The sequence below is a fragment of the Capra hircus genome, chromosome 26 (genome assembly GCF_001704415.2).
Source record: "Capra hircus breed San Clemente chromosome 26, ASM170441v1, whole genome shotgun sequence".
Classification (NCBI taxonomy): Eukaryota; Metazoa; Chordata; class Mammalia; order Artiodactyla; family Bovidae; genus Capra; species Capra hircus.
Genome location: NC_030833.1, coordinates 7906721 through 7931350, shown reverse-complemented (window position 1 = coordinate 7931350; position 24630 = coordinate 7906721). Strand labels below are relative to the sequence as shown.

The following is a 24630-nucleotide window of genomic DNA, read 5'->3' as shown; positions in this document are numbered from 1 at the left end:
TAGGGCCCGAGGGGCCAGGGGGCTTGTCTGAAGCTTGGCTTCCTTGATGGTCAGCACCACCCCCACCTCACTCCATCAGACCCCACGGACACAGCCAACTGGAAGTGGCTCCCTGTGTCCCCTCGCCCCATCCCCCAGGTGTGGCCCAGTGCCTGCTGGAGGGGCTCTTGAGGCTCTCAGAGGGGACAGGCCACTTGTTCTGAGTTCATTGATGCCAGAAACAGCTCTGCTGAGTCAGCCTGGACCTTGGACAAGGGGCGTTTGTCCAGAATGCCCCACCGTGCTGCTGATGTCAGGGGCTGGCTTCAGAGCTGGGGGCCCGGGAGGGGGCGAGTGCACAGTGGCCCTCTCCCAGGCTGAGTGCTTGTTGCATAACGTCTACAGTTTAATCTTCACAAGCAGAAGTGCCTCCTCCTTGGGAGCAGTCCCACTCAGTGCATGAGTGGAGCGGGGCGGGCCTGGGACTTGCTCAGAGAGGGGGGGTCAGCACCCCTGCTGGGGCAGGTGCCGCACTCCCCAACCCCAGAAGGTAGGAGTTCGCTCTGGCGGGCAGGGTCCTGGGTCCAAGTCCCAGCCCAGCACTGTGGCTGTAATGTGGTCTCCGGCAAGTTCTTTAGGCTTTCTGTGCGTCTGTTTCATCTGGAAGCTGTTGTAACTGCCCTTGGGGCTGTCCATCCTGGATGTCCTGGGGACATCTGGCAGGACAGCCAGCCTCGGTTCCCCACCCACCCACCCCCTGGCTCCCTTCGCTGGTTGAACTATGCCTTCTTTCTTATCGGTTGCCCCAGCTCATCTGCTGTCCCAGGTGCCCTGAGCATCTGGCTTCCCGTTCAGTTGCCTGCCTTGAGGGCCTGAATGTCCCCAGCACCCAGCCCTGGGCCTGCCAGAGGTGTGGTTGTCTTTGTTACCACCATCATCATTCACGGAGCATTTGCAACGTGCTTCATAACAGTCCTGTCAAGTAGCTTCTGCCAATGCCCCATTTTACAGAAGTGGAAACTGAGGTTGGAGAGGGTTAAGTGATAAGCCTTGGTCTCACACAGGGACAGGATGGTGGAGGTGCTGTGGGTGTGTCTGCTTCCCGAGCTGAGGCCCCCTTACCCCAAGAATACCTGGTCTCTGTCCCCTGCAGTGCCCAGCCCGTGACCAGCCAGTGACCACATCAGGGGAGAACTGACTGCCAGCTAACCTTGCAAGGCTGGGGAGTGGTCCACAGACCCCTTGGCTCCTGAAAACGTGTCCTTTAAAAAGCGCCTCGTGTCCCTCTGGGCCTCGGTCTCCCACTCTGTGAGAGGAACCACTAGGCTGGACAGTCTCCAAGTCTCTTCTGGTTTGTGAGTTCCCGCGCATCTGATTCTAAATTTCGTTTATCTTAACTAGTAAAGCGATGCTGTGAGCTCGCTCGGTGTGACTCTCTGATCCGAGCTCAGAGGCTCAGGCAAGTCAGAGCGAGAACTCACTGGATGGCAGTGGGGGTTGGCCCCGGGCGGGGAAGGTGTGCCCACGTTTCGCAAGGGCCCTGGCTCTGGGCCTGCCCGACATTTCTGTTTGACTGTCTCCCCCTCCTCCGCTGTCCCCTGAGGTCGCCGGCTGGCTGGCCCACCTTGAGGCTCAGCCAGGGACACCTGCGTGCGTCACCGCCTACGTTCTCTCTTCTCTCCGTCCAGCCTTTGGACTCCTGTTTCTTGCCTGCACTCTTGACGACACACTTTGCCCAGCAGAGGGCCAGATGGAGAGTGGGCAGGGACCTCCCGGGACCCCACAGCGGGCTGTCGCAGGCTGGCCGAAAGGTCTGCTCTGGTGGAAAGAAGCAGGAGGTACAGCAGGCCCAGCTGGTGCTTCTGGCAGAGGCTTTCGGCAGCCCTGTGTCACGGCCCCTGGTGACGTCAGCATGTGCTAGGGCTCCTCTTGGGCCCACTGTGCCCCTCCCCGCCGAAGAGCTGGGAGGCTGGGCGCTACCCCATTTCACGGCTGGGATTTCAGACCCCTGAGTCTGGCCCAGGGATGCCTGGCCCAGGACCTCAGCTGGGAAGCCAGACCCCCTTCTCAAGTGGCAAAAGCCCTTCTGTCCGTGCTGCAACTAGAGGGCAGCTCCTTGACCCCAAGCTGATGCCCGTTCATCTGGGCACACGGGGAGCTGGGCCGGGCTCCTCCCAGAATCAATGTGGCTGCCCCTTGGTGTGCGAGAATGATTTTTCTTTTTTTTCCTCCTTCTTCCTTCCTTCTTCCCTCCCTCATTCTTTCTCTTTCTTTCTCCCTCTCCCCACCACCTCCCTCCTTTCCTTTCTTTTTTTTTTAAATGACGGTATTTCTCGCTGCAGGACTGCCCCTGCTCTGCACCTGGGCTCCCATGTGACCCTGTGATAAAATAGCGAGTCCTTAGAACAAATAGGCTCTTTGCATGTTTCAGTTTTCCCAGTGTGTGCCGTCTGTCTCCGTGGCTTTCCAAAAGGGAAGCAGCCACCGATCTCAACGTCAGACAGTGGCTGGCGCTGCCATGGAGCCCCGCCATGTAACAAAGATCTGGAGGCCGTGAGATGGGACAACCAGGACTTCTGTTCTCTGAGGATCTTCACTGGGCGCTGCTGCCTGGGTTTCAGTTCATAATGACTGCCCCCCAGGGTGTTGCAGATGTCCTTTCCTTCTCTTGGAAACCTGAACTACAGAGATTCATTTATCTGCAGCTGTGGTCATTTTTGATGGAAAGAGGAGCTTGTTTCCACCAGGTAGTGGGGGAGAGTTGAGTTGTGGCCCCTGGGGTAGGGGCGCAGAGCAGGCAGTGTGGGTCAGGGAGGCGGGAATGTGGGGAACATGCTCTTCCTGTCCCCTCCTTCCACCCCTCCTGGCGTGTTTCTCCCGTCTCAGGTCAGCGCTCCAGGCCGCTGGACGTGGAGATGGTCCCCGGTAGAGACTTCAGCCCAGGGTGGGCTGGTGGACCTCACACAGCTCTTGTGAAGACCAGCACAGTTCAGTTCAGTTCAGTTGCTCAGTCGTGTCTGACTTTTTGTGACCCCATGAACTAACGCTAGGCCTCCCTGTCCATCACCAACTCCTGGAGACCACCCAAACCCATGTCCATTGAGTCAGTGATGCCATCCAACTATCTCATCCTTTGTCATCCCCTTCTTCTCCTGCCTTCAATCTTTCCTAGCATCAGGGTCTTTTCAAATGAGTCAGCTCTTCGCATCAGGTGGCCAAAGTATTGGAGTTTCAGCTTCAACATCAGTCCTTCCAATGAACACCCAGGACTGATCTCCTTTAGGATGGACTGGCTGGATCTCCTTGCAGTCCAAGGGACTCTCAAGAGTCTTCTCCAACACCACAGTTCAAAAGCATCAATTCTTCGGCACTCAACTTTCTTTGTAGTCCAACTCGCACATCCATACATGACTACTGGAAATACCATGGCCTTGACTAGGCGGACCTCTGTTGACTAATGTCTCTGCTTTTTAATATGCTGTCTAGGTTGGTCATAATTTTCCTTCCAAGGAGTAAGCGTTTTTTAATTTCATGACCGCAGTCACCATCCGCAGTGATTTTGGAGCCCCAAAAAATAAAGTCAGCCACCGTTTCCACTGTTTCCCCATCTATTTGCCGTGAAGTGATGGGACTGGATGCCACGATCTTTGTTTTCTGAATGTTGGGCTTTAAACCAACTTTTTCACTCTCCTCTTTCACTTTCATCAAGAGGCTGTTTAGTTCTTCGCTTTCTGCCAAAAGGGTGGTGTCATCTGCATATCTGAGGTTATTGATATTTCTCTCGGCAATCTTGATTCCAGCTTGTACTTCGTCCAGCCCACTGTTTCTCATGATGTACTCTGCATATAAGTTAAATAAGCCGAGTGACAATATACAGCCTTGATGTACTCCTTTCTCGATTGGAACCAGTCTGTTGTTCCATGAAGACCAGCCCAGGGGCACGTAAATTAAAGGACATGGACCCTGCTTTCTCTGTGGTCGGGAGAAGTCACCATCCCCTACCATCGTTTGTCGCTTCAAGTTCGACCTGTCAGCACGCCCAGGAGCCCACCCAGCTTGAGGCCTCCTCTCCTTCACCATCCTGTGAGGGGTCCCTCTACTCGGGGTGGGAATAAGGTTTGGAGTCACTATTAGCCTAGCCTTCCAGACCCCGACCCATTTCCCTCCCACCCCTGTCAGTAGGACCCAGCCCATGCTCCTGGGAGGCCCAGGTGTAGGAGCAGCGGATGGGAGGGCCTGCCAGCAGCGGGGCCCTCTCTGCTTGGTGATGGGGTGGCTGGAGCGTAGTGGGGGTGGGCCCTGCCTGCTCTGGGCAATGGGGGCGGGGAGGGGAGGCAGGGAATGAGATCGGGGAGCCTGTCTGCTGGCCACTTACTGGCCGACGTTCTCCACACACACTAAGTGAGCTCTGACCATGGGCCAGGCCCAAGCCGGCACCTCGAAGATCTCCCTGGAGCTTCCGCATGTGAGGCTGTTATCATCCCATCTTCCGGATGAGGAAACTGAGCTCCAGGGAGAAGAAATAGCCTGTGGAGGTGCCACAGCCCTAGTCATCAGGCCCTGGAGCACCTCCAGGTCGCTCCTTGACCTCCTGGCCTCCCGCTCAGGATTAGAGCCTCTTTCATATGCATTTGTCCCGCGGCTGCAGGAAGGCACAAGTTGCCCTGCATCATCGCTGTGCAAAGGCCCCTCCTACTGTCTACCCATCTGGACTCACGAGGGTCCACTCTGCTTTCCCTAACCCTAACCCCAACTCCAGCCCTAACCCTAACCCTAACAGACACTGAAGCAATGCTCCCCACGGGCAGGATTGGCAGTGAGCCCTCCCGAGGTTCTCTGGGTGCTAGAATGACTTGGTTCCATTAAAATTTGGATCACTTAAGTGCTTCTCACAGAAAAGCAGTGCCGTGTTTCAAGAGCTGTGAAAGCCAAGTGGGACAGACTCTGCCTGGGAGGGGACAGAAGTCTGGGGGGCCTTCCTGGAGGAAGGGACATACGAACCAGGCTTTGAAGGATGTGTAGGATTTGCCATAGGGGATAGGTGACGGCAAAGACTCAGGGTGATGCGAGGGCCTTCGGGGTCAGATGAAGGTGAGAGGTGGCTGGGGTGGGTTGGGGACGGAGCTCCGAGGGGCCTTCTCCAGGGCAGCCTCCTTGCCGCTGTCCAGCTCCTCTGTGGTGAGCCCAGAGGGCACTAGGTGGTGGAGCTGTGCCAAGGTCAGCCAGGATGTCCAGTAATCGTCCCAGCGCTCTACCTGCTCCTGAGCGACAATGAGAGGGTTTCCATTATTTTCGGGTGAGCGCCCCTGGCAGATGCCGACAGCTAGCAGATGTGTGAGGTCCAAGGTGATTTGCAAGGGACCCGCTCATGTGATGATCGGTAATGGCATCAGGCGACACTGTCACTCAGAGCTTGTCCTGGCCTCTGGGAGGAGGTAAAGGTCAGTTCAAAGAGCCGGTGCGCCCACGGGAAGTAGGGGCAAGTCCCCACCCACTCCAGGCGGGGTCCCGGGAGGCAGTCTGGAAGCGGACTGAGAATGTGGCTGTGGTCTCAGAGGGGACGTCCAGCCGGAGCCCTGCTCTGGCTGCCAGGGCCCTGCGGTAGGCCCTCTGTCCCCAGGGTTCTGGGGTGTTAGGGGACGGGGATGGCCTGGCCTGTCCTGGAGCCGGGCCCAGCCCTATGCCGACGACTCTGGGGCTCGCTGCCCTTGGGAGGCCCATGGCAGGCTCTGCCTCGGCCCTGAAGCCACGCCTGGTTCCTGCTCTCCTGACGTTGGGTTTGTGTGTTCCAGGCCTTCCAAGGCTGAATCTGATATTAAGCAGCGGCTCCTCTAAGAGACACAAAGGCTTTGAGTCCTCCGCTGTCTTAGTCTGCCAGAACAGAGTACCACAAGCCTGGGGGGCTCAGTGACAGAGGTTTATCTGCCCCTAGTCCTGAAGTCTGGGCATCCGAGATTGAGGTGCCCTAGGGTGGGTTTTTTTTGGGGAGCCCTCTTCCCGGCTTGCTAGGTGGCTCCCTTCAACTGTGCCCTGACATGGCCTCCTCTCTGTGGTTGCAGAGGGATCCCTGTCGTCTCTGGCTGTGATCCTGTCCTGTCCTGGCCCCACCCTTTCATCCTCTCCTAACCTTCATTTATCTCCCGAGGGGTCAGCCTATGAGATGAGGGCCGGGACACCGCAGGTTATATGCTATGTGACCTTCTCAGGCCTCTGCCTCCCAGAGCTCCTATTTTCTCATCCCTGGGACGGGCTCCTGGTTCTTGTCTCCATAGCTCGAAGACTCAATTTGGCAGGTGCTTAACGCCTTGTGCGCTCCAGGCTCCTGGCCTGGGGAGTACATGTGAGGGACACAGGGTGTCCAAAGAGGGCTCTGCCCTCAAGGGGTGAGGATGACATCAGATCACAGATACCGACCCCCAGGGCAAGGCTAAATGTAATGTATTCATCCTTTATTATTTTTAATAATAATAATGAATAATACTCTAGGGCTTCCTTGATGGTTCAGTGGTAAAAAAAAAAAAAAAAAAAATCCACCTACAATGCAGATGACACAGGAGATGACTGTTTGATCCCTGGGTCGGGAAGATCCCCTGGAGGAGAAAATGACAACCCATGCCAGTCTTCTTGCCTGGAGAATCCCATGGACAGAGGAGCCTGGCAGGCTACAGTCCGAAGGGTTGCAAAGAGTCAGACAGGACCGAGCATGCACGCATCCATCCAACCAGTACTTTCTTTACTTTTAGTAATTAAGGACAATGAAGAGACGACCTGGGACTCATGCCAGAAAGTGAAAAGAGGGTGTGGTCAGGGACATGAATGGACAGACCTGCAGTGAGGGGCCTTCCCCGAGCATTTCCCACTGCTGTCCAGGGGCTGATTCAGTCCTAAAACTAGTAATTTTATTTTATTTTTAACTGGAGGATAATTACTGTACAATGTTGTGTTGGTTTCTGCCATACAACAACGTGAATCAGCCACAGGTGTACATATGGCCCCTCCCGCTTTCACCTCCCTCCCACCTCCCATCCCACCCCACTCCTCTAGGTGGTCACAGAGCCCTGGTGTGAGTTCCCTGGGTCATACAGCAAATTCCCACTGGCTATCTGTTTTACATATGATAGTGTAGAGGTTTCCCTGTTACTTTCTCCATTTGAGTAGTTTTGATTTTAAAGCAACATGTCTTCAGTAAATGTACGTTGTGTGTCGGCGGCGAACAGTGTCTGCAGTGAGTTCTGTTGTTTACCTGTGTGTCACGGGCACCGGAGCTGTGTTTGGAATAGCAGCTGCGAGGTCCTGTCATCTCACCGTCACACCGATTGCTCACTGTTCTGAGAAGGTCACATCGTAATCCATTAGCAATAATTAGTCCCCCGGCACCCGCTGCCTTCTTCCCTCAACTGCTCCATTAACTCGGGTGCGGATCGCACATCCCAGGCGCCAATCAGTGGAAGATCTGTCTGTAATATACAAGGTGATGCTATTAGTTACAATATATTAACTGCCTAATTTAAAAATACAAAAGCTGTCTTTATGAAGGGCAATTAACCACTAAGCGTAATTGATAATTCATAACCCCCTGATTAGGAAAGACCAATACTAAGAAAGGACTGAATCACCTGGGCTGCTGGTTGTACGGCATTGTCAGCCTCTCCGTCTGCGTTTGTTCACCCTGCTGTCAGTCGGGCCTGACGTTTCTTCCCAGGTCTCACCTGTCGGCTCCGGCGCTTGGCGGGTCTGGAGGCTCACCGTCACGTGGGGGTGCATGTCCTCACCACCGAATGGGGTGCAGTGAAGGGGGTGCAGGCTCAGGGCATCCTTAGGGGAAGCAGTAGGCATGGTCCTAAGGCAGGGTGCCTCTCACCATCTGTCATCTGGACTTACCATCACTCAGTCATTCAGCAAACACTTGTCAGGGGCCTCCACGGGCCCAGCCATCAGACCTCGTTCCTGACCTCGTGGAGCACGCGAGTCCGGGAGAGAGACGCTGAACAAATGCCAGCATGAGATGACTGGAGATACGGGTTAGCGTCAGAAAGAAGAGCAGCCTAGAGACAGAGCAGGGCAGCGCCACCCAGATGGGCAGAGAAGGGGACGTTGGGCAGACCCTTCACCTTTTCCCTAGGGTTTCTCGGACCTCCTGACTTGCAGCCTGGTGACTTCCATGGCCTCTGACATGCTCTCAGCAGATGCCAAATCTGAGGGCTCCCTCGCCACGGCCTGGGGTGCCTCCAGGGAGGGCCGTGTGCTCCGGACCAGGCCGGGTCGCCGGCCCGCTGGCGGCCCGCTGGCCCCTTTGCTCAGGGCCTGGCCTCACCCGCAGCACTGACTGTTGCAAGGCCCGCTTCCTTCTGGGGGTCCTTGTTCCTTTGTCTCCCTTCCAGTCTCAGCTCCAGAGCTGTCTCCTCCCCAGGGAGGCCTCCTGACCTGCCCAGGCTGCCTGGCCGTCCTGTCTCCTCACCTCTTTGGTCCTTCCTGTCACCTCTCGTCCTGATCCCAGCGCCCCTCCTGTGTGCAGTCTCCCACCTCACGCACCGACTGAGGGCTCTGGGGTCAGAGAGCCCACCTGCGGGCACCGCGGCGTGTCCGTGTGCCAGTCAGTAGGTGCTCAGTCGCTGTCAGCAGAAGGGTTCAGTGTTATTTCCCTGGGTTCTCTCTGGGCGTCGGCTTTTGTGACTTGGCCTTCACAGAGCCTGCCCAGGTGCAGCGGGGCTGCAGGGCCTCCCGTGAGCCCAGACAGGCTGTCGGAGCTGCTGACGCCGCGGGCATCCCCGGCTTCCGTCCCGTTAGCTCACCCGTGCGCCTGATGACTCCATCTAGCTGACCTGTCTTCAGTGACAGTGGCGAGACAGCACACCTCAGGCGTGGTCCCCCGGCCTTTTCATTTTGGAGAAATGTGGATACTCAGGGGTCAGCTCAGATGCTCAGTGGAGATGCTCACTGTGGTGGGAGGGCCTGGAGGGGTGGTCAGGACGCTTGGAGGGGACCTCCACCAGGCTGAGCGGCATGGTGTGGTGCCGGGAGGTATCGATTGGCTCCCGGAGGCGGGTGGATTGGCACATGTGAAGAGGCGGTGTGTCCCAGGTGGAGGGACATGGCCGTGTCCCAGGCAGAAGCAGAGGTCACGTGGGAACTTGGGGCATCTCAGGTGTGCCGAGCTCGGCAAGGATGAGAAGGGTCTTCTCCAGCTCAGAAACCCCAGGGTCTGGCGAGGCTGTCGAGGCCCAGCTCAGGGGCCCGTGGAGACCCGGCTTGCTCTGAACTGCTCCCTGGAGAAGAAGCACCCGTCCAGGCCCCTCCCCGGGTGGCCGGGCCGCCTGCTGACAGCCCCCTCCCCGGCCTGTCTCCCCCCCTGTAGACTGAAACGGTCCCGGCTGAAGGTGAGATTTTGTACCAACGAGTCTCAGAAGTCGCGGGCGGACCTGGTGGGGCTGCTGCAACGGCTGGGCTTCGACGTCTCCGAGAGCGAGGTGACCGCCCCGGCCCCTGCTGCCTGCCTAATCCTGAAGCAGCGAGGCCTGCGGCCACACCTGCTTGTCCATGACGGTAGGCCGCCCTTGGGCCCCCAGGGCAGGTGAAGGCACCCCCTCTCCAGCTGGGGGCTGGGGAGGACACAGAGGGAGCACCTGGCCCTTGTTAGACCCGTGGGCCTTGGGGTGGAACCCAGGGACTCCCTGCTGGGACCCTGGCCCCGTCCATCCTGGCATCATCCTGGGCCTGGGAGTCGGGGTGGGGTGGGGTGGTGGTCAGAGGCAGGGTCCATATGGCTCCCTGGAGGCAGGAAAACCCTGGGTCTGTTTCCTGTGATCCAGGATGCAGCAAGGTGGCAGGAAATTGTCAAGGGGGGCAAGATTTTAGCCTCTGGGGTCTGTGTCTGTGTGTGAGAGAGAGAAAGACAGACAGACAAATAGAACAGATACAAAGCTAGGTCTGTAGGTTTCAGAACCGTATTTGTGAAAACCAGCCCCAAGCTCTGGCTAATGGCACAGGTTCACTTGCTAACATCAGTCTGAAGGCAATGACAAAGTCCCTTTGACCCTCAGCTGGGAATTTTGCTGAAATGAAGAAGAAAGAACAGTATTACCTGGCACCTTCTGAATATTTAAAAAGAAGAGACAGTACATGCTTCAGAATTCAGGACACTTTTCTGTTGTTGCACAGAGCCTTCCTGCTTCCTTCCTCTGTGCTTGGCGTTGTTATTTACAAACCTGCGGCAGAGGCAAGCACGCTTTTCTACCCCGGGACAGGGGTAGGGGACTCCCAGAAATGGAGAGAGCTCCTGAAGATCTGGAGGCCGAGTCCACAGCTCTGGCACCAGTCGAGGGCGACATGCCCAGCCTTTAGAAACTGTTTTTCTTGAAATGCTTCCTCTGTGATCTGGGATCCTCGCCAGCGTCTTTAGAACAGGTCCTTAAAGTAACAGAAAGATTTAAGAGAGAAAATCCTCCCCTCCCCGGGGCAGGGGCAGAGGGTGGGGGTGGACCTACCAGAGATGAGAGGGAAACTCAGCGTTCCCCTCGAAGACGACGTTCATCAGTGAGGCCAACAGGCAGATGTTGGAGCTCGAGAAGCTGTGGGGGAAGCCAGATGCCCTTCGTTGCCTGTTCTCTTGTGTCTGTGCCTTACACAGGTGTCCCTGTCTTTTCAGACCTTGAATCATTTTCAGGTCGATGAATTCCACCTCCCCCTCCCCAACTTTTTGTTATGAGGATTTTCAAACAGACGGCAAAGCAGAAATAATTTTATTTGGAACATTTGTTTGCCTTTCACCTTGACTTCACCAATGACATTTTGCCATGTTTTCTTCATTATACATCTCCCATCCCTCCATCCATCTATCCATCTTTATCTTCCTGATGCATCTCAGAGTCACTTGCAGACTTTGTTGGTGGTTGTTATTCTTAAGTCGTTCGGTTGTGTCCGACTCTTTGCGACCCCATGGACTATAGCCCGCCAGGCTCCTCTGTCCATGGGATTTCTCAGGCATGAATACCGGAGTGGATTGCCATGCCCTCCAGGGGATCTTCCCGACCCAGGGATTGAACCCTTCTCTCTCCCTCTTTTCAGGAGTCCGCTCGGAATTTGATCATATCGACACATCCAACCCAAACTGTGTCGTAATTGCAGATGCCGGAGAAGACTTTTCTTATCGAAACATGAATAAAGCTTTCCAGGTGCTCATGGAGCTGGAAAACCCTGTGCTCTTCTCACTGGGAAAAGGGTAAGTCGGCTTCGGGGGGAGTCATTTCCGGCCACTCCGGGTGATGCTCCGTGGGCCTCTCTGACTTAAGGAATCAGCAGAGAAGCTGGGAAGGGTGGGCATGGGGTGGACGCAGTATGGCTCCTTCTTCCTTCCCTCTCCTTTTCTTGCTTTTTCCCTTCATTTCGGCATCCGTGTCTTTGATAATTTTTGAGCAGAGACCTGGTCTTCAGCTGGTTGGTCAAGCATCCCTGTGACCACGAGGCTGGGAGTGGCCGGGGGCAGGGGCGGGACCCCTGGAGATCAGGGTGGCCGTCCTGAGTTTCAGTTACTGTCACAGGACACAGCACAGGGCTGATGGGTTGTGCCAAGGAGACGGATGCCCGAGCAGTGAAAATAGGCTTGAGGGCCTGTGTGCTCTTGTCTGGGCCCCGCATCTCTGGTTGAGGAGCAGCCTGTCAGCTTGTGATTCTGTCATCCGAGTCTGCAGCCTGGGCCTCACCGTCTCTTTCAAAACACTGTGTTGATTATTTCTCTTAACCTTTTTTATCACAAAGAACAACACATCTTCATTGAAGAAAAACTGTTGAATACAGACAGATGAGCGAAAAGAGGAAAACAGCATTTTCAGTCCCACTGCAGGAGAGAACAGTGGCCAGCATTTTGGTGTGTGTCCTTCCCAGCAGTTTTCTGTGCAGAAATCATTACACGTGGGTGTGTTCACAGCATCAGTATCTAACTCGACCTGGTTCTGGTTCTGTCTCTCGGCTTTAGTGGTTCACCGAATACTCTGTGAAGCACTTTGCATACAATAGGGCTTCCCTTGTGGCTCAGTGGGTGAAGAATCCCCCTCAGTGCTGGAGCCCCGGGTTCAGTCCCTGGGTTGGGAAGATCCCCTGGAGGAGGGGATGGTAATCCACTCCAGTACTCTTGCCTGGAGACTCCTGTGGACAGAGGAGCCCAGAGGGCTACAGTCCATGGGGTTGCAAGGAGGCAGATGTAACTGAGCGACTAAGACTTCCGTGTGAGAAGCAGACGTCTCTGCAGCGAGGTCATTCCTGTTCATTGTTTTACAGGCTCTCCTGTAGTTGTCCTAGGCTGTTTCTGATCTTCTCCCTGAGTAAGGCCGTGATCAGCCTCTTTCTGGCATTTCGGGCGACGTGTATTTTTTGAGGTCCTTGGTGCGTGTTGCCGAGTTGCTTTCCAGAAAGCAGTGCAGGTTTATTCTGTCCTCCGTGGAAGCAGCACTAGGGTTTTAGAGTCACAGGGGTGCTGTGGAACCCGAGCCCAGCGTTGCGCGCAGGGCAGGAATTCTGTGCCCATCTCTGGGGAAGCCTTTCCCAGCTTAGGTGCTTCTGATGACTGGGGACTTACTACCTCTGCCTGCTGAATGGGGGTGGCTATTCCGGTAGACACGAGGGGGACTTTTTATCTGGCTGCTGGCCATTGCTAAGTACTCTATATAGCTCACCATGTTTAATTCTGACCACAACACTGTGGGCTGTAGGCAGCGTCATTGCCATTTTATGGATGGGTATATCAAGGCATAGGGAGATGAGCTAAGCCACGGTCACCCCATCAGTCAGTGCAGGGACGGCCAGGAGCGCCCCCAGAGCCTGTGCTCCGTCACTTTTCAGCTGCATTCTAGAGCAGGTATTGGGTCCACACAAGATCTTAAACTTTTTTGAGATCGTTTTAAAAATTGGAAGACTTTACGTAAAATAACTGGATTTCTGGATTCTCTTGAAAAAGCAGAAGATCTGAGGGTACTCGCCCCACATTCCCAAATGCACTGCCGCTTAGTGGAGCCACTGGTCCCTCACCTCTGGTGCAGTGGAGACCCCACCACGACCTCCTGCCCATCTCCAGGCTTCAGGGTCGGCTGACGTTCATCTTGTACCGAGAGTTTCTTTTCTCGTGGTGGAGAAATATTTCTTCGTGGCTGTGCTTCTTTTAAAATGGGCAAGTGAAAGAGTTTTAAAGAAAGAGAGGAGAGGATACGTGTCTCTTGTGGTTGTTGTTCATTTGCTAAGTCCTGTCCAGCTCTTTGCAACCCCACGTTCTGCAGCACACCAGGCTTCTTTGTCCCCCATTATCTCCCAGAGTTTTGCTCAAACTTGTGTCCATCGAGTTGGTGATGCCATCTAAGCATCTCATCCTCTGTTGTCCCCTTCTCCTCCCGCCTTCAATCTTTCTCAGCATCAGGGTCTTTTCTAATGAGTCAGTTCTTCGCATCAAGTGGCCGAAGTATTGGAGCTTCAGCTTCAGCATCAGCATCAGTCCTTCCAATGAATATTCAGGACTGATCTCCTTTAGGAGGGACTGGTTGGATCTCCTTACAATCCAAGGGACTCCCAAGAGTCTTCTCCAATACCACAGTTTGAAAGCATCAATTCTTCGGCGCTCAGCTTTCTTTATGGTCCAACACTCACATCCATACATGACCACTGGAAAGAACATAGCTTTGACTAGACGGACCTTTGTCTTGCTGCAAATATTACAGTGTGTTTATCATGCAAAAAATTGTACCCTGTGTTAGTCAGTGGTCTCCAGAGAAACAGAACCAACAGGGTGTGGTGATGTATATACAGACAGTTCTTGACTTAGCAGTGGGTCAGATGATAACTTTTCGATTTGGTTATGGCGTGAAAGCTACGCACGTTCAGAAAAACTGTGCTTCGAATTTTGAATTCTGGTCCTTTCCCGCACGCAGTGCAGCCCTCTCTCATGATGCTGGGCAGACGCTGGGCACTGGCTGCTCCCAGGCAGCCCCATGATCATGAGGGTCAACAGCTAGTACACGTACGAACATTCTGTACCCAGACCACCATTCTGAGTTTCACTTTCAGTAATAAATTACATGAGATATTCAGTGCTTTATTATAAAATAGACTTTGTGTTAGATGATTCTGCCCACCTATAGGCTAATATAAGTGTTCAAAGCACATTTAAGGTAGGCTGGGCTTATTAAATGCATTTTTTAAATGCATTTTTGAGTTAATGATATTTTCAGCTTGTAATGCATTTATCAGAACATAATCCTGTCATAGGTTGAGGAAGATGGGTATATAAAGAGAAATTGATTGTGGAGGCTAGGTTTTTCCTGCATAGGCCAGCAGGCTGGAGACTTAGGGAAGAGTTGCCATCTGAGTGCCACGGTTATCCGCCGGCAGGTTCCTTCTTGTTTGGAGAGGTCAGACTTTGTTTTGGTTGGGCCTTCAACTAATTGGATGAGGCCCACCACATTATGGAGGGCAATCTGCTTTACTGAGTCTACTGATTTAAATGTGAATGTCATCCAAGAAACATCTTCTCAGAAGCATCCAGAATACCATTAGACCAAATATCTGGCCCAGCCAAGTTGACATAAAATTAGCTGCCACAGTTCCTTGCTGGTCTTACCTTCTGCAGTTTAGGTCACTGTAAACCACAGAAGCTGGCCAGCTTGACTCTTTCACATTCCGCCTTGGTCCTGTAGGCTTCCCTAAAGTTACCAACTCCTCGCAAACAGCACGATTAAGAAGTTTTGTCATTACTCATTTACGTTAAAACTTTTGTCTTCAAAATTATCATTAATTATTAAAAGTTATTTTTCCAGATCAGGGATAGTAGTCAAAATAGGTATGGTTGAAAAAGAAAAAAAAAAATATGGAATCAGTTTCTCTTAGCTTTGTACTTGTATAACAAATTCAGTAGTAGGCAAAGATGTGTTTTCCAAGTAAGCAGCTAGTGAGGGGGTGGCTAGCTGCTGGGGTTTCTGACTGGGGCTGTGGGTTGGGTGCTCAGAAATCAGAGAAAGGAGCCAGCAGCTTCTGGGCTTAGGTCGTCACCCCTTGGGACAGCCCAAGGACGCAGGAAGAGGTGCTGCCACACCCAGCTGAGGGTCACCGGGGATGAGGGGCCGTCCTTCACCTGAGTGGGGCCGCGAGGTGCCCCCAAGGAGGCAGGGTGGTGGATTCACTGGGGCAGAATGTCCTCATCCTGGAAACGGAGTGATTTACATTTGGCATCTGTTTGGACCGAGAGTGGGAATTGCCTTTGTAATTTCTTCTGTCATGCCTCCGTCGGAAAATTAAGCTGTTTACGCGACAGACTATGGAAGGTTAATGGCTCTTGTGGGAAAGGTCAAGTGGTCATTTTGAAGGGAGGCTGTGCTGAATAATCGGAAGGGAGGGCAGAGGAATAAAACATAAAATCTATCTGACTGCGGCTCTCTGGCTTTTCCCTGTCTTTCCGGAATCCACGGTTTCTTCTTTGTGGCTGGAGTACTCAGGTTCAAGCCAGACCTGCTGTGGCTTTTATTATGCCAGTAACAGAAGATAAACACATCAAATCTCTTGTGTTTGGGGAATAAGAAAAATTAACTTGGGTACTAGTGTTTACTGTATCCCTAAAAATGTTTTGGGCCAACAGATGGCCTTCTCAAGATGCCTTTTTGTTTTCCTGGATGAATAAGAAATAAAGACAAGTTCTTGGCCCTATGAAAGCGAGTCCACATTTAGTATAAAAAGAAATATTAAGGTTTCTAGATTTATGCAAGTCAGTCTTTTTCTTTAGGTTCCAAAAATCAGTGTGGCAAAGAGAAGAGGGTTTTGATTGGATCTTTTCAGCTGCGTGTTCCAATTCTTCTTCCCACCGGGACTAAATTTAAACTAAAGAAGGTGCAGTACCTGTCACTCTGGAAGGAAGACTCGGGGGAGGGTGCATCGGGCAGAAGCGGGGCGGCGTGGGTGTCCTCAGGAGGCCCTTCCACGGGGAGGGCTCCCGCCTCCTGCAGCCGGCTGGGAGCTGAGCCTGTCCTGGGCCAGAGGCTCCTAGCATCCTCAGCTCCAGACAGAGCCGTGTGTTGCAACAGAGCGGCCTTGTTTTATAATTTTTCCTTTGGCATCTGGGTCATCTTCTCCTGTGCTGGCTGCATTCTTTCCTCGGTTCTGTCCTCGGTGCCCTGGCTCTCTTCAACGTGCCCCGCCCTTAGCACCCCCTCCACCTGCCCCCACACACACCAGCTCCCTTCTCTCTCACCCTGGCTGGGCATTTCCTGGAGCGTAAGGGACAAGGGGGGTGGACGAGGGGGTGCCTCTGAGCATCTGACGGACTCCTGTGTGCCTGGGGTGGCATCTGGCACTTGGGGTCCTCAGGAAGGTACCAAGTCTGAGAGCCCCCGGGTCTAGACCCCTCCACTCCTCCCCTTTGACCTTCAGGCCTCAGCTTTGATGCTTCCTCCTCTGGGACGCCTCCCTACCGCCCCGTCCCCAGCATGCCTGGCCCTCCCCACGCAGAGTGCACAGAACACCAGGTTCCACTTGCCGTCACCCAGGTCCTGCTCTTTCATATTTGTCTGTGGACCTGTCTGCTTCCCCACCAGATAGGGAGTCCCTGGGGAGCAGCCTGGGTCTGAGAGTGTCCCCTGCAAAGGTTTGTGGGACAGCTTCATCTTAAATGTTTGGGGGACCGAGTTAGCGGATGCCAGTGGCCCCCTCCGAGAGAGCCCAGGTCCCAGCACCCGGTGTCTGGGGGTTGCTTGATGCTTCTCTGGAGCTTGGCCCCTCCTCTGCCTCTTGGCCACATTTGGCTTTACTTGGCCAGTCCTTCAAACCCTGGACCCGGCTGAGGGAATCATCATACCCAAGTAGTTTATTGTGGAACTGGGGAAAAATAAAAGCCAACACTGTTTTGAGGCTGTTTAAATGCAGGACAGATGTCTGGAGTCCAGACTTAAGACCAAGACAGTTAGGAACCTCTAAGCCTATGTTTTGGGGTCACGCTGTTAGAAGGGGGGCTCCCCTGGTGGCTCAGACAGTAAAGAATCTGCCTGCAGATGCAGGAGACCTGGGTTCGGTCCCTGGGTCGGGAAGATCTCCTGGAGAAGGGAATGGCTACCCACTCCAGTGTTTTTGCCTGGAGAATTCCATGGACAGAGGAGCCTGGCAGGCTATAGTCCATGCGATCGTGAAGAGTCAGACACGACTGAACAACTGGCACTTTCACTGCCCTTAAGAAGGGGATCGTTGGCGAGTCCCAGTTCCATGAGCAGTGGTGGCTCTCTCCTGGCTCCCAGGCATCTTCCTGCATGTGTGTGGCTTCCCAGCCGAGCCACGTCCTTCCGGCACGACCCCTAGTGTGCAGAGCCTTGGACCCTGACCGAGAGGCCCAGGTTGACTTGGAGACTGGTCCGCTTGTGATGGAAGAGGCCCCCGAGGCTTCAACAGTCAGGCTCTGATCTGCCTGGCCCAAGGCAGTGGCAGGGGACCAGCCCTTGCCGAGGGCAAGGGTTTGGCTGCAGCCCAGCCTGCGTCCATACGGAAGCTTCCGAGGCAGGCAGTGAGGATGCAGAAAGGGTGCGTGCTTCTCCCCTCTGAGGGGCCAGGTGATCGCTGCGGGTGGCCAGGCTCTTGCAGCCTTGGAGGCCTCAGGTGGGGCCCAGAGGGGCAGGCAGAGTCCCTGGGTATTGCAGAGCCAGAGGAAGGAAGTGAGCTCGGTCCTACCATTTCCAGTAGACATAGGACAGGGTCCGGCCCCCACAAACAGGAAAGACCTGCGTTCATTCTTTCTTCCCCGGCTCATATCTTATTGCCCATCTCAGTCTGGGTAGCTACATTTTTGAAGTGGTTTCTTCACCCCAGGCATCACATTAGAACTTTGCCTGCATTGTTTTATGCAAGCCTCACAGCAGCCCATGGCGGTAGGCACTGGACCTTCTTTTGACCCATTTTACAGAATAGGAAACTGAGGCTCAGAGGGCGTACGCAACCCAGAGTCCCGCAGTTAAAAGCAAGTCAGAACCCTGAAGTCAGCAGGCTTCACTAGTCTTCTCTTTGCTTTTCCACATACATGCTGTTTATTTTTGTCATTCTTTTAGATTCCACATGTAAGTGATATCACCTGGTGTTTGTCTCTCCATCTGACTTCCTTTACTTGGGGTGATGATCTCTAGGTCCGTGCATGCTGCTGCAAATGACTTTCTTTATGGCTAAGTAATACCCCACTGTGTGTGTGGGTATTACCTAAATGCCTCCCTCCGAGGGCATTTAGGTCACGCGCATGCTGTCTCATGTCTCCCAGATTCGACGGTCGTGGGAAGGGGGAAGGGTAACTGGTGTGATGGGTCTCAACCTCTTCAGAGCTGCACAGAGCAAACCACCTTCTCCCTACTTTATAGTCAAATAGCTGTGCTCCAAGAGAGCTGGGCCTGGTCACCGTGTGCCCCGAGGGGTCTGCGTGTGGCCTGGGCACGGCGCTCACAGGAGGGAAGAGGTGAGACCGTCTTGCGAGGCGCTGCCGGGAGCCAAGCCGTCTCAGCCTCCAGCGAGACGGGGAAGAAACAGTTGTCGTCTCATAGAAGCATCTGGCGCCCGTGAGGCCTGGCACCTCTGCTGACCCTCCGGCTGCTAGGAGATGCTGTGGAACTAATGGCGTTTTCTTCTCCAGGCAGCAATTAGGGGTTAATTATTAGCAATTAGGAGTTCGCCACACGCTCTGTGGACCGGCTGCCCTTTCCCAGAACACAGGTCACTTGTGTTTCTCTGTGTTAGCAACTGGACCCAGCTGTCCCTGGGGCCCCCGTTCATCACTGTGGTGGGGTCCCCACGCGGCTGGCAGCAGGGGGCCATTCTGACTGAGAGCTGCCGGCCCCCATCTCTGCCCTCCTCTTTCTCCCCCCGCCCCGCCCCGGTGTGCTGGCCACTGCTGGGCTCTGTTGTGCTGACCCCCGTCGGTCACTCTCAGCGTGGCGTCTGCCCCCACCCTGGCCCGTGACAGCCCTCTTGGGCCGGCCCAGAACCAGGACAGGGCAGTTTTTCCCTGGGCGCTTCCCAGGTCCCTGGGCTCAGCTCACCCTGTCCCCCTTGGCTCTTTTCTAGACGCTACTACAAGGAGACCTCTGGCCTGATGCTGGACGTCGGTCCCTACATGAAGGCGCTTGAGGTACCTGCCTGGGTCCGCCTGACCCTCTTCCGGTCTCAGGGCCTTCCGGGATGTCCTGGTCTCCCCGGAGAAGACGGGGTGCTCGGCGTTCCCAGTGCCTATATGTTTTCCAAGTCGGACGCCGTGTTCGCGGCTTCAAGCCCGGCCCTTCGCCTCCTCTGGAGCTTGGCCCCTCAGCTGCGCTGGTCGTCCCCCTGCTCCCTGTCGCTCGCTCCCCGTCCACCCCCCAGGACCCCGACCCCGCACCCCTGGCCTCTGCCCCGCTGGCCCTCCCGGCATGCTCTGCACCTGTCCTCCGGGTTCTTGGCTCCTTAAGATCCCTGTGCACCCGCCTCGTCCCTCGCCCTGCTTTCCTACAGCAGCTCAGACTCTGTGTGTGCTAGCTGGACTCCTTCCCAGTCCCCTCCTCCAGTTTCCAGGGCTGGGCTCAGCTGGACTCCCCGCCCAGGTCAGCCCCGGGTCACTGCCGCCTTGGTGCCTGCCTACCTGCACTCAGGTGGGAGGGCTGGGGCCCTGGGCCTTTTATCCGCTGGAGGAGGACCTGAGACAGAGCTGGGGGAGGGGGGAGGGGAAGGGAGGAGAAGTGGGACTGCAGAGGAGAGCCCCTAATGCCCCGGAGGTCTTCTGGCCCTGGGGCAGGTGGCAGGGGCCTGGTGGGGGTGCCCCCAGCACCCTGGGCAGCCCGGTTGTGACGCTCACTCACAAGCCTCTGGGCCATGTTGTCTTGCCCCTTAGAGGCCCCTGGGTGCACACTGGAGCCTTTCTTTTTGATTGCCCAGGGAGAGGATTTCACCAGGCCAGGGTTCCCCTCCACCGTCCCTTGGTCCCCAGCCCACGCCATGTCCTTCTCTCTCCCCCAGTATGCCTGTGGTATCGAAGCGGAGGTGGTGGGAAAGCCTTCCCCTGAGTTTTTCAAGTCTGCCCTGCAAGAGATGGGGGTGGAAGCCCACGAGGTAAGCCGGCTCCCCGTGAAGTATGTATGTGGAGGCAGCTGTTGGGGGAGGCCAGAGTGCTCGCCGGGGGCAGCCTGGGCACGTGAAATGAGTCTGGGGACTCAGGCAGCCAAGCTGGTATCCCCCTCCCTCCTTCATCCCCAGGCATGAGGGCTTATCTGACTGGGAACATGGGGAAAGACAGCCAAGGAGGCCCACTGAACGTTCTCAACCTGTCAAATCAGTATCAGTCTAAGGGTTCAGTCCCTGAGTCGGGAGGATCCCCTGGGGAAGGAGATGGCAACCCACTCCAGTATTCTTGCCCGGGAAATCCCAGGGACAGAGGAGCTTGGTGGGCTACAGTCCATACGGTTGCAAAGAGTCGGATAGGACTTCACGACTAAACAAGAGTGAGAAAGAGAAATGCTCGTGACTTTTCCTAAGATTTTTGCTGCTTGTTTGGAAGGATCGGAATTGACAAGTCTGGTCAGTGTACTAAAACTATTTCATTGGAAAAACAGTGTCCAGCAAGATGAAAAGAATATGCAGGAATAAAATCATGCACCTGGCCACCTTTACATTACAGCTTGTTTTCCTGACCACACCGGTCGGCCTGCGGGATCTTAGTTCTCCGACCAGGAATCAAACTCATGCTTCCTGCATTGGGGGTGCAGAGTCTTAACCACTGGACCAGTAGGGAAGTCCCACATTATAACTGCTTTTGACTCATGTTGCCTTCCAAGCATACATCTCCAAAGGAAAAAAAAAAAAAGCGTTTATGATTTTAGCGTCTTCCCTCCCCGCTTCCCAGGTAGAGTGAGCTGGTCCCCTCCAGCTGGTGGGGTCCTGACAGCATTGTTGGAGAAATAGCGGGTATGCGTCTGCAGGCGGCCAGGGGCTCCTGCTGTCTGTTTTGGACAGGGCATCACGGGTCCATGTCAGCATCCTGTGGCAAGGCTGGTGCCCCCAGGGTCCCCTTGCTGCTTCCTCCCTGTTGGACTGGAATTTTCCACACGTGTTCCAGTCTAGAGCGCTGGTCTCTCACAATGCTTAGAAAAAGAGCACACAGCTGTGGAAGTCTGGAACCCCAGCACCCAAACCTCACCTGAAAGTCAGAAAGCACAGGTCTCGGGGGTCCCTCACTGGGACCTGTGAGGCTGGTAGAGCAGGAATTTATTTCACTCATTCAAGACACAAATTTTGAATGAGTGAAGGTGACAGGAATAAATAACCTGGTTTTCATGACTTCAGTTCTTCATGACAAATGTTGAAATTTGTTTTATTGTGGCAAATGTTAAAACATGCTCAGAAGCAGAAAGACACAGTGACTCTCCTCGTCTGTCTATCATGCAGACGCAACACTTAAAAGATTACATCGTATTCCCTTCTTCTATCCCTTTTTGTTCTTTTTGGAAATTTACTTTTTTTGCTGCTGTATTATAAAGCAAATTCCATACTTAATGTTATAGCCTTTCAGATCACAGTATGCCTTTCAAAAAGCGATGGTTGTTTTTGACCTGATTACAATGCATTAAGACATTTAACAGTAATGAAAAAACACAAAAAGGTGTTCAGCATTATCTCTCACTCAGGAAATGCAAATCAAAACCATAGTGAGATCCCACCTCACACCTGCTTGGACAACCATAATAGTTTTAAAAGGAAAATAACAAGCGTTGGGAGGATGTCAAGTCAAGTCAATCCTAAAGGAAATCAATCCTGAATATTCATTGGAAGGACTGATGCTGAAACTGAAACTCCAATACTTTGGCTACCTGATGCAAAGAACCGACTCATTGAGAAAGACCCTGATGCTAGGAAAGGTTGAAGGCGGGAGGAGAAGGGGACGACAGAGGATGAGATGGTTGGAAGGTATCACCAACTCAATGGACATGAGTTTTAGTAAACTCTGGGAGTTGGTGATAGACAGGGAAGCCTCGTGTGCTGCAGTCCGTGCGCAAAGAGTCGGTCACAACTGAGTGACTGAACTGGGAGGATGTGGAGAAACTGGAACCCTAATATAGGAATACTGGTACAGATGTAAAATGGAGAACCCACTATGAAATACAGCCACTATGGAAAACAGTTCCATGGGAAGTTGAATGTGGAATTCTTGTATGACCCCAGCAATTCCACTCCTAGGTGTATATCCAAAAGAATTGAAAACCTATGTTCAAACAAAAACTTACACATGAATGTTCATAGCAGCACTGTTCACAGTAGCCAAAAGGTGGGAATAGTGCACGTGTTCAACAAATGAATGGGTGAAAGAAATGTGATCTATTGTCCCAGTGGAATATATCAGCCGTAAAAAGAATGAAATAATGAAAAATACTGCTGCGTGGATGAACCTTGAAAACATTATGGTAAGTGAAAGAGGCCAGTCACAAAAGGCCACAATGTATATATTTAATGTTTATATACTACATGCAGTGTCCAGACTTGTTGTTTAGTCGCTAAGTTGTATCTGACTCTTTGCAACCCCGAGGACTGCAGAAAGCCAGGCTCCTCTCCATGAGGGATTTCTCAGGTAAGAATATTGGAGTTGGATTGCCATTCCCTTCTCCAGGGGATCTTCCTGACCCAGGGATCGAACCCAGGGCTCCTGCATTGGAGGCAGATTCTTTACTGCTGAACCACCAGGGAAGTCCAATATCCAGAACAGGCAAACCCACAGAGACGCAAAATATTCATAGACTAGTGGCTGCCAGGGGCTGGGAGTGGGGAGGAATGGGGAGTGACTGCCAGTGGGTATGAGGTCTCCTTTTGGGGTGATAAAAATGTCTGGAACTCAGCGGTGGTGATGGTTTTACAACACTGTGAGTGTACTTTAATGCCCCTGATTTGTACACTTTAAAAATACATTGGTAACTTTTATCTTATTTTTTCATGTTGAAAAAAAAAAACCCTACCTAAAAGAAAAAAAACCCCTCCCTAACAAAATCAGTCGTAATTCCTTAGTATTATCTATACCAGCTCATATTTAAATTTCCTTGGCTGTCTCAGAAATGTCTTTTATGTCGATTTCTTTGAATTGAATCCAAATAAGGTTGTCTTGTCTTTTAAACCAGTCTCTTTTTAACTTTCTTTCATGGAACGTTTCAAATATCTGTTGACATTGAGAGAGGAATATAATGAGACCCCAGGTATCCATCAGTAATTATCAGCTAATAAGCACTTTTAAAAACTGTGTTTAACTGTTCATTCTGAAGCAATTTCCCACGCAGAGAGAGGTTGCAAAAATAGTGCAGAGAATTCCCATGTGTCCTTAGAGCGTCCCCAAAGGCTAACATCTTCCGTAACGAGAACCGGACGATTATAAAAGGGGGAAATCAACCTTGACTCCGATGTTGACTAGCCCAGGGACCCTCTGTTTCTGGACATGCTGTATTGGTGTCATGCCCCCACCCCCCACCCCCCACACCCTTTACTGTGAGCAGTTCCTGTCTGTCTGTGTCCTTCAGGACCCTGGTAGTTTCGGAAGAGTACATGCATGCTAAATCACTTTAGTCGTGTCTGGCTCTTTGCAGACCCCTGGACTGTAGCCCACCAGGCTCCTCTGTCCATGAGATTCTCCAGGCAAGAATACTGGAGTGGGTTGCCATGCCCTCATCCAGGGGATCCTCCTGACCCAGGGATTGAACCCACCTCTCTTATGTCTCCTGCATTGGCAGGCGGGTTCTTTACCAGTAGCGCCACCTGGAAAGCCCTTTGGAAGAGTACTGGCCAGTTTCTTCATAGAATGTCCCTGCTGTTTCCTCATGACTGAAGTGTAGGTTTTGCATTTCTGGCATATTTAATCCTGGTCATGCGTTTCACAGACACAGTGCTAGGCCCTGGGGGTGTGTCCCTTCAGGAGGCACAGGCGGGTACTCTGCCCATTGTTGGTGGCGGCCACTTAGACCCCCATCGGAGGTGCCCTGCTCTTCACTGCAAACCTGCTATGTCCCTTTGTGACCAGTAGTGTCTTGGGGCGGGGGAGTGTTTCGGTCCCATGTGAATATCCTCTTACAAGTCATCCTTTTCCTCTCCTGATTTCAGCATCCATGGACAGCTCATACTTGTAACAGTTGTTACCATGGTGTTTGCCAAGGGGTGATTTTCCATTTCCGTAGTTCCTCTATAGTTATTCATTAGAATTTACTGTGAGGAAGAGCTTTCCTTTTCCTCCCACTTGCCTTTTAATTTACTCCAACATGGACTCAAGGATCTCTGTTTTATTCCATGAGTCACAATCCATGCCTGCTGTCATTTTCTTGCCCAGATTGTCCCATATTTGAACACTGGGACCCCTTTGGAAATGAGTAGCTGCAGACTTCCATGGTGGCTTAGATGGTAAAGAATCTGCCTGCAATGCAGGGGACCCGAGTTCGATCCCTGGGTCGGGAAGATTCCCTGGAGAAGAGAATGGCTATCCACTCCAGTATTCTTGCCTGGAAAATTCCATGGACACAGGAGCCTAGCAGGCTAGTCCATGGGGTCACAAGGAGTCAGGCATGACTGAGTGACTAACACTTTTACTTTCTTTCACTCAGCAGCTCATTTAATCTATACGCTTATCTCTCCTCTCCCCTGTTTATTTTGAATCATCCCTCAGAT

At 53.2% G+C, this 24630-nt stretch overlaps 1 protein-coding gene across 1 annotated transcript in view; it reads left to right on the top strand.

Annotated features, from left to right (window-relative positions):
• The window catches only part of LHPP (phospholysine phosphohistidine inorganic pyrophosphate phosphatase), a 128008-nt gene that overhangs the window by 7292 nt on the left and 96086 nt on the right, over nt 1-24630 (top strand). Inside the window, exons 2-5 of the mRNA XM_018041189.1 lie at nt 9335-9522; nt 11044-11197; nt 19036-19099; nt 19960-20052. Coding sequence (XP_017896678.1) covers nt 9335-9522; nt 11044-11197; nt 19036-19099; nt 19960-20052 — 499 coding nt within the window. The remainder of the gene's footprint in view (nt 1-9334; nt 9523-11043; nt 11198-19035; nt 19100-19959; nt 20053-24630) is intronic.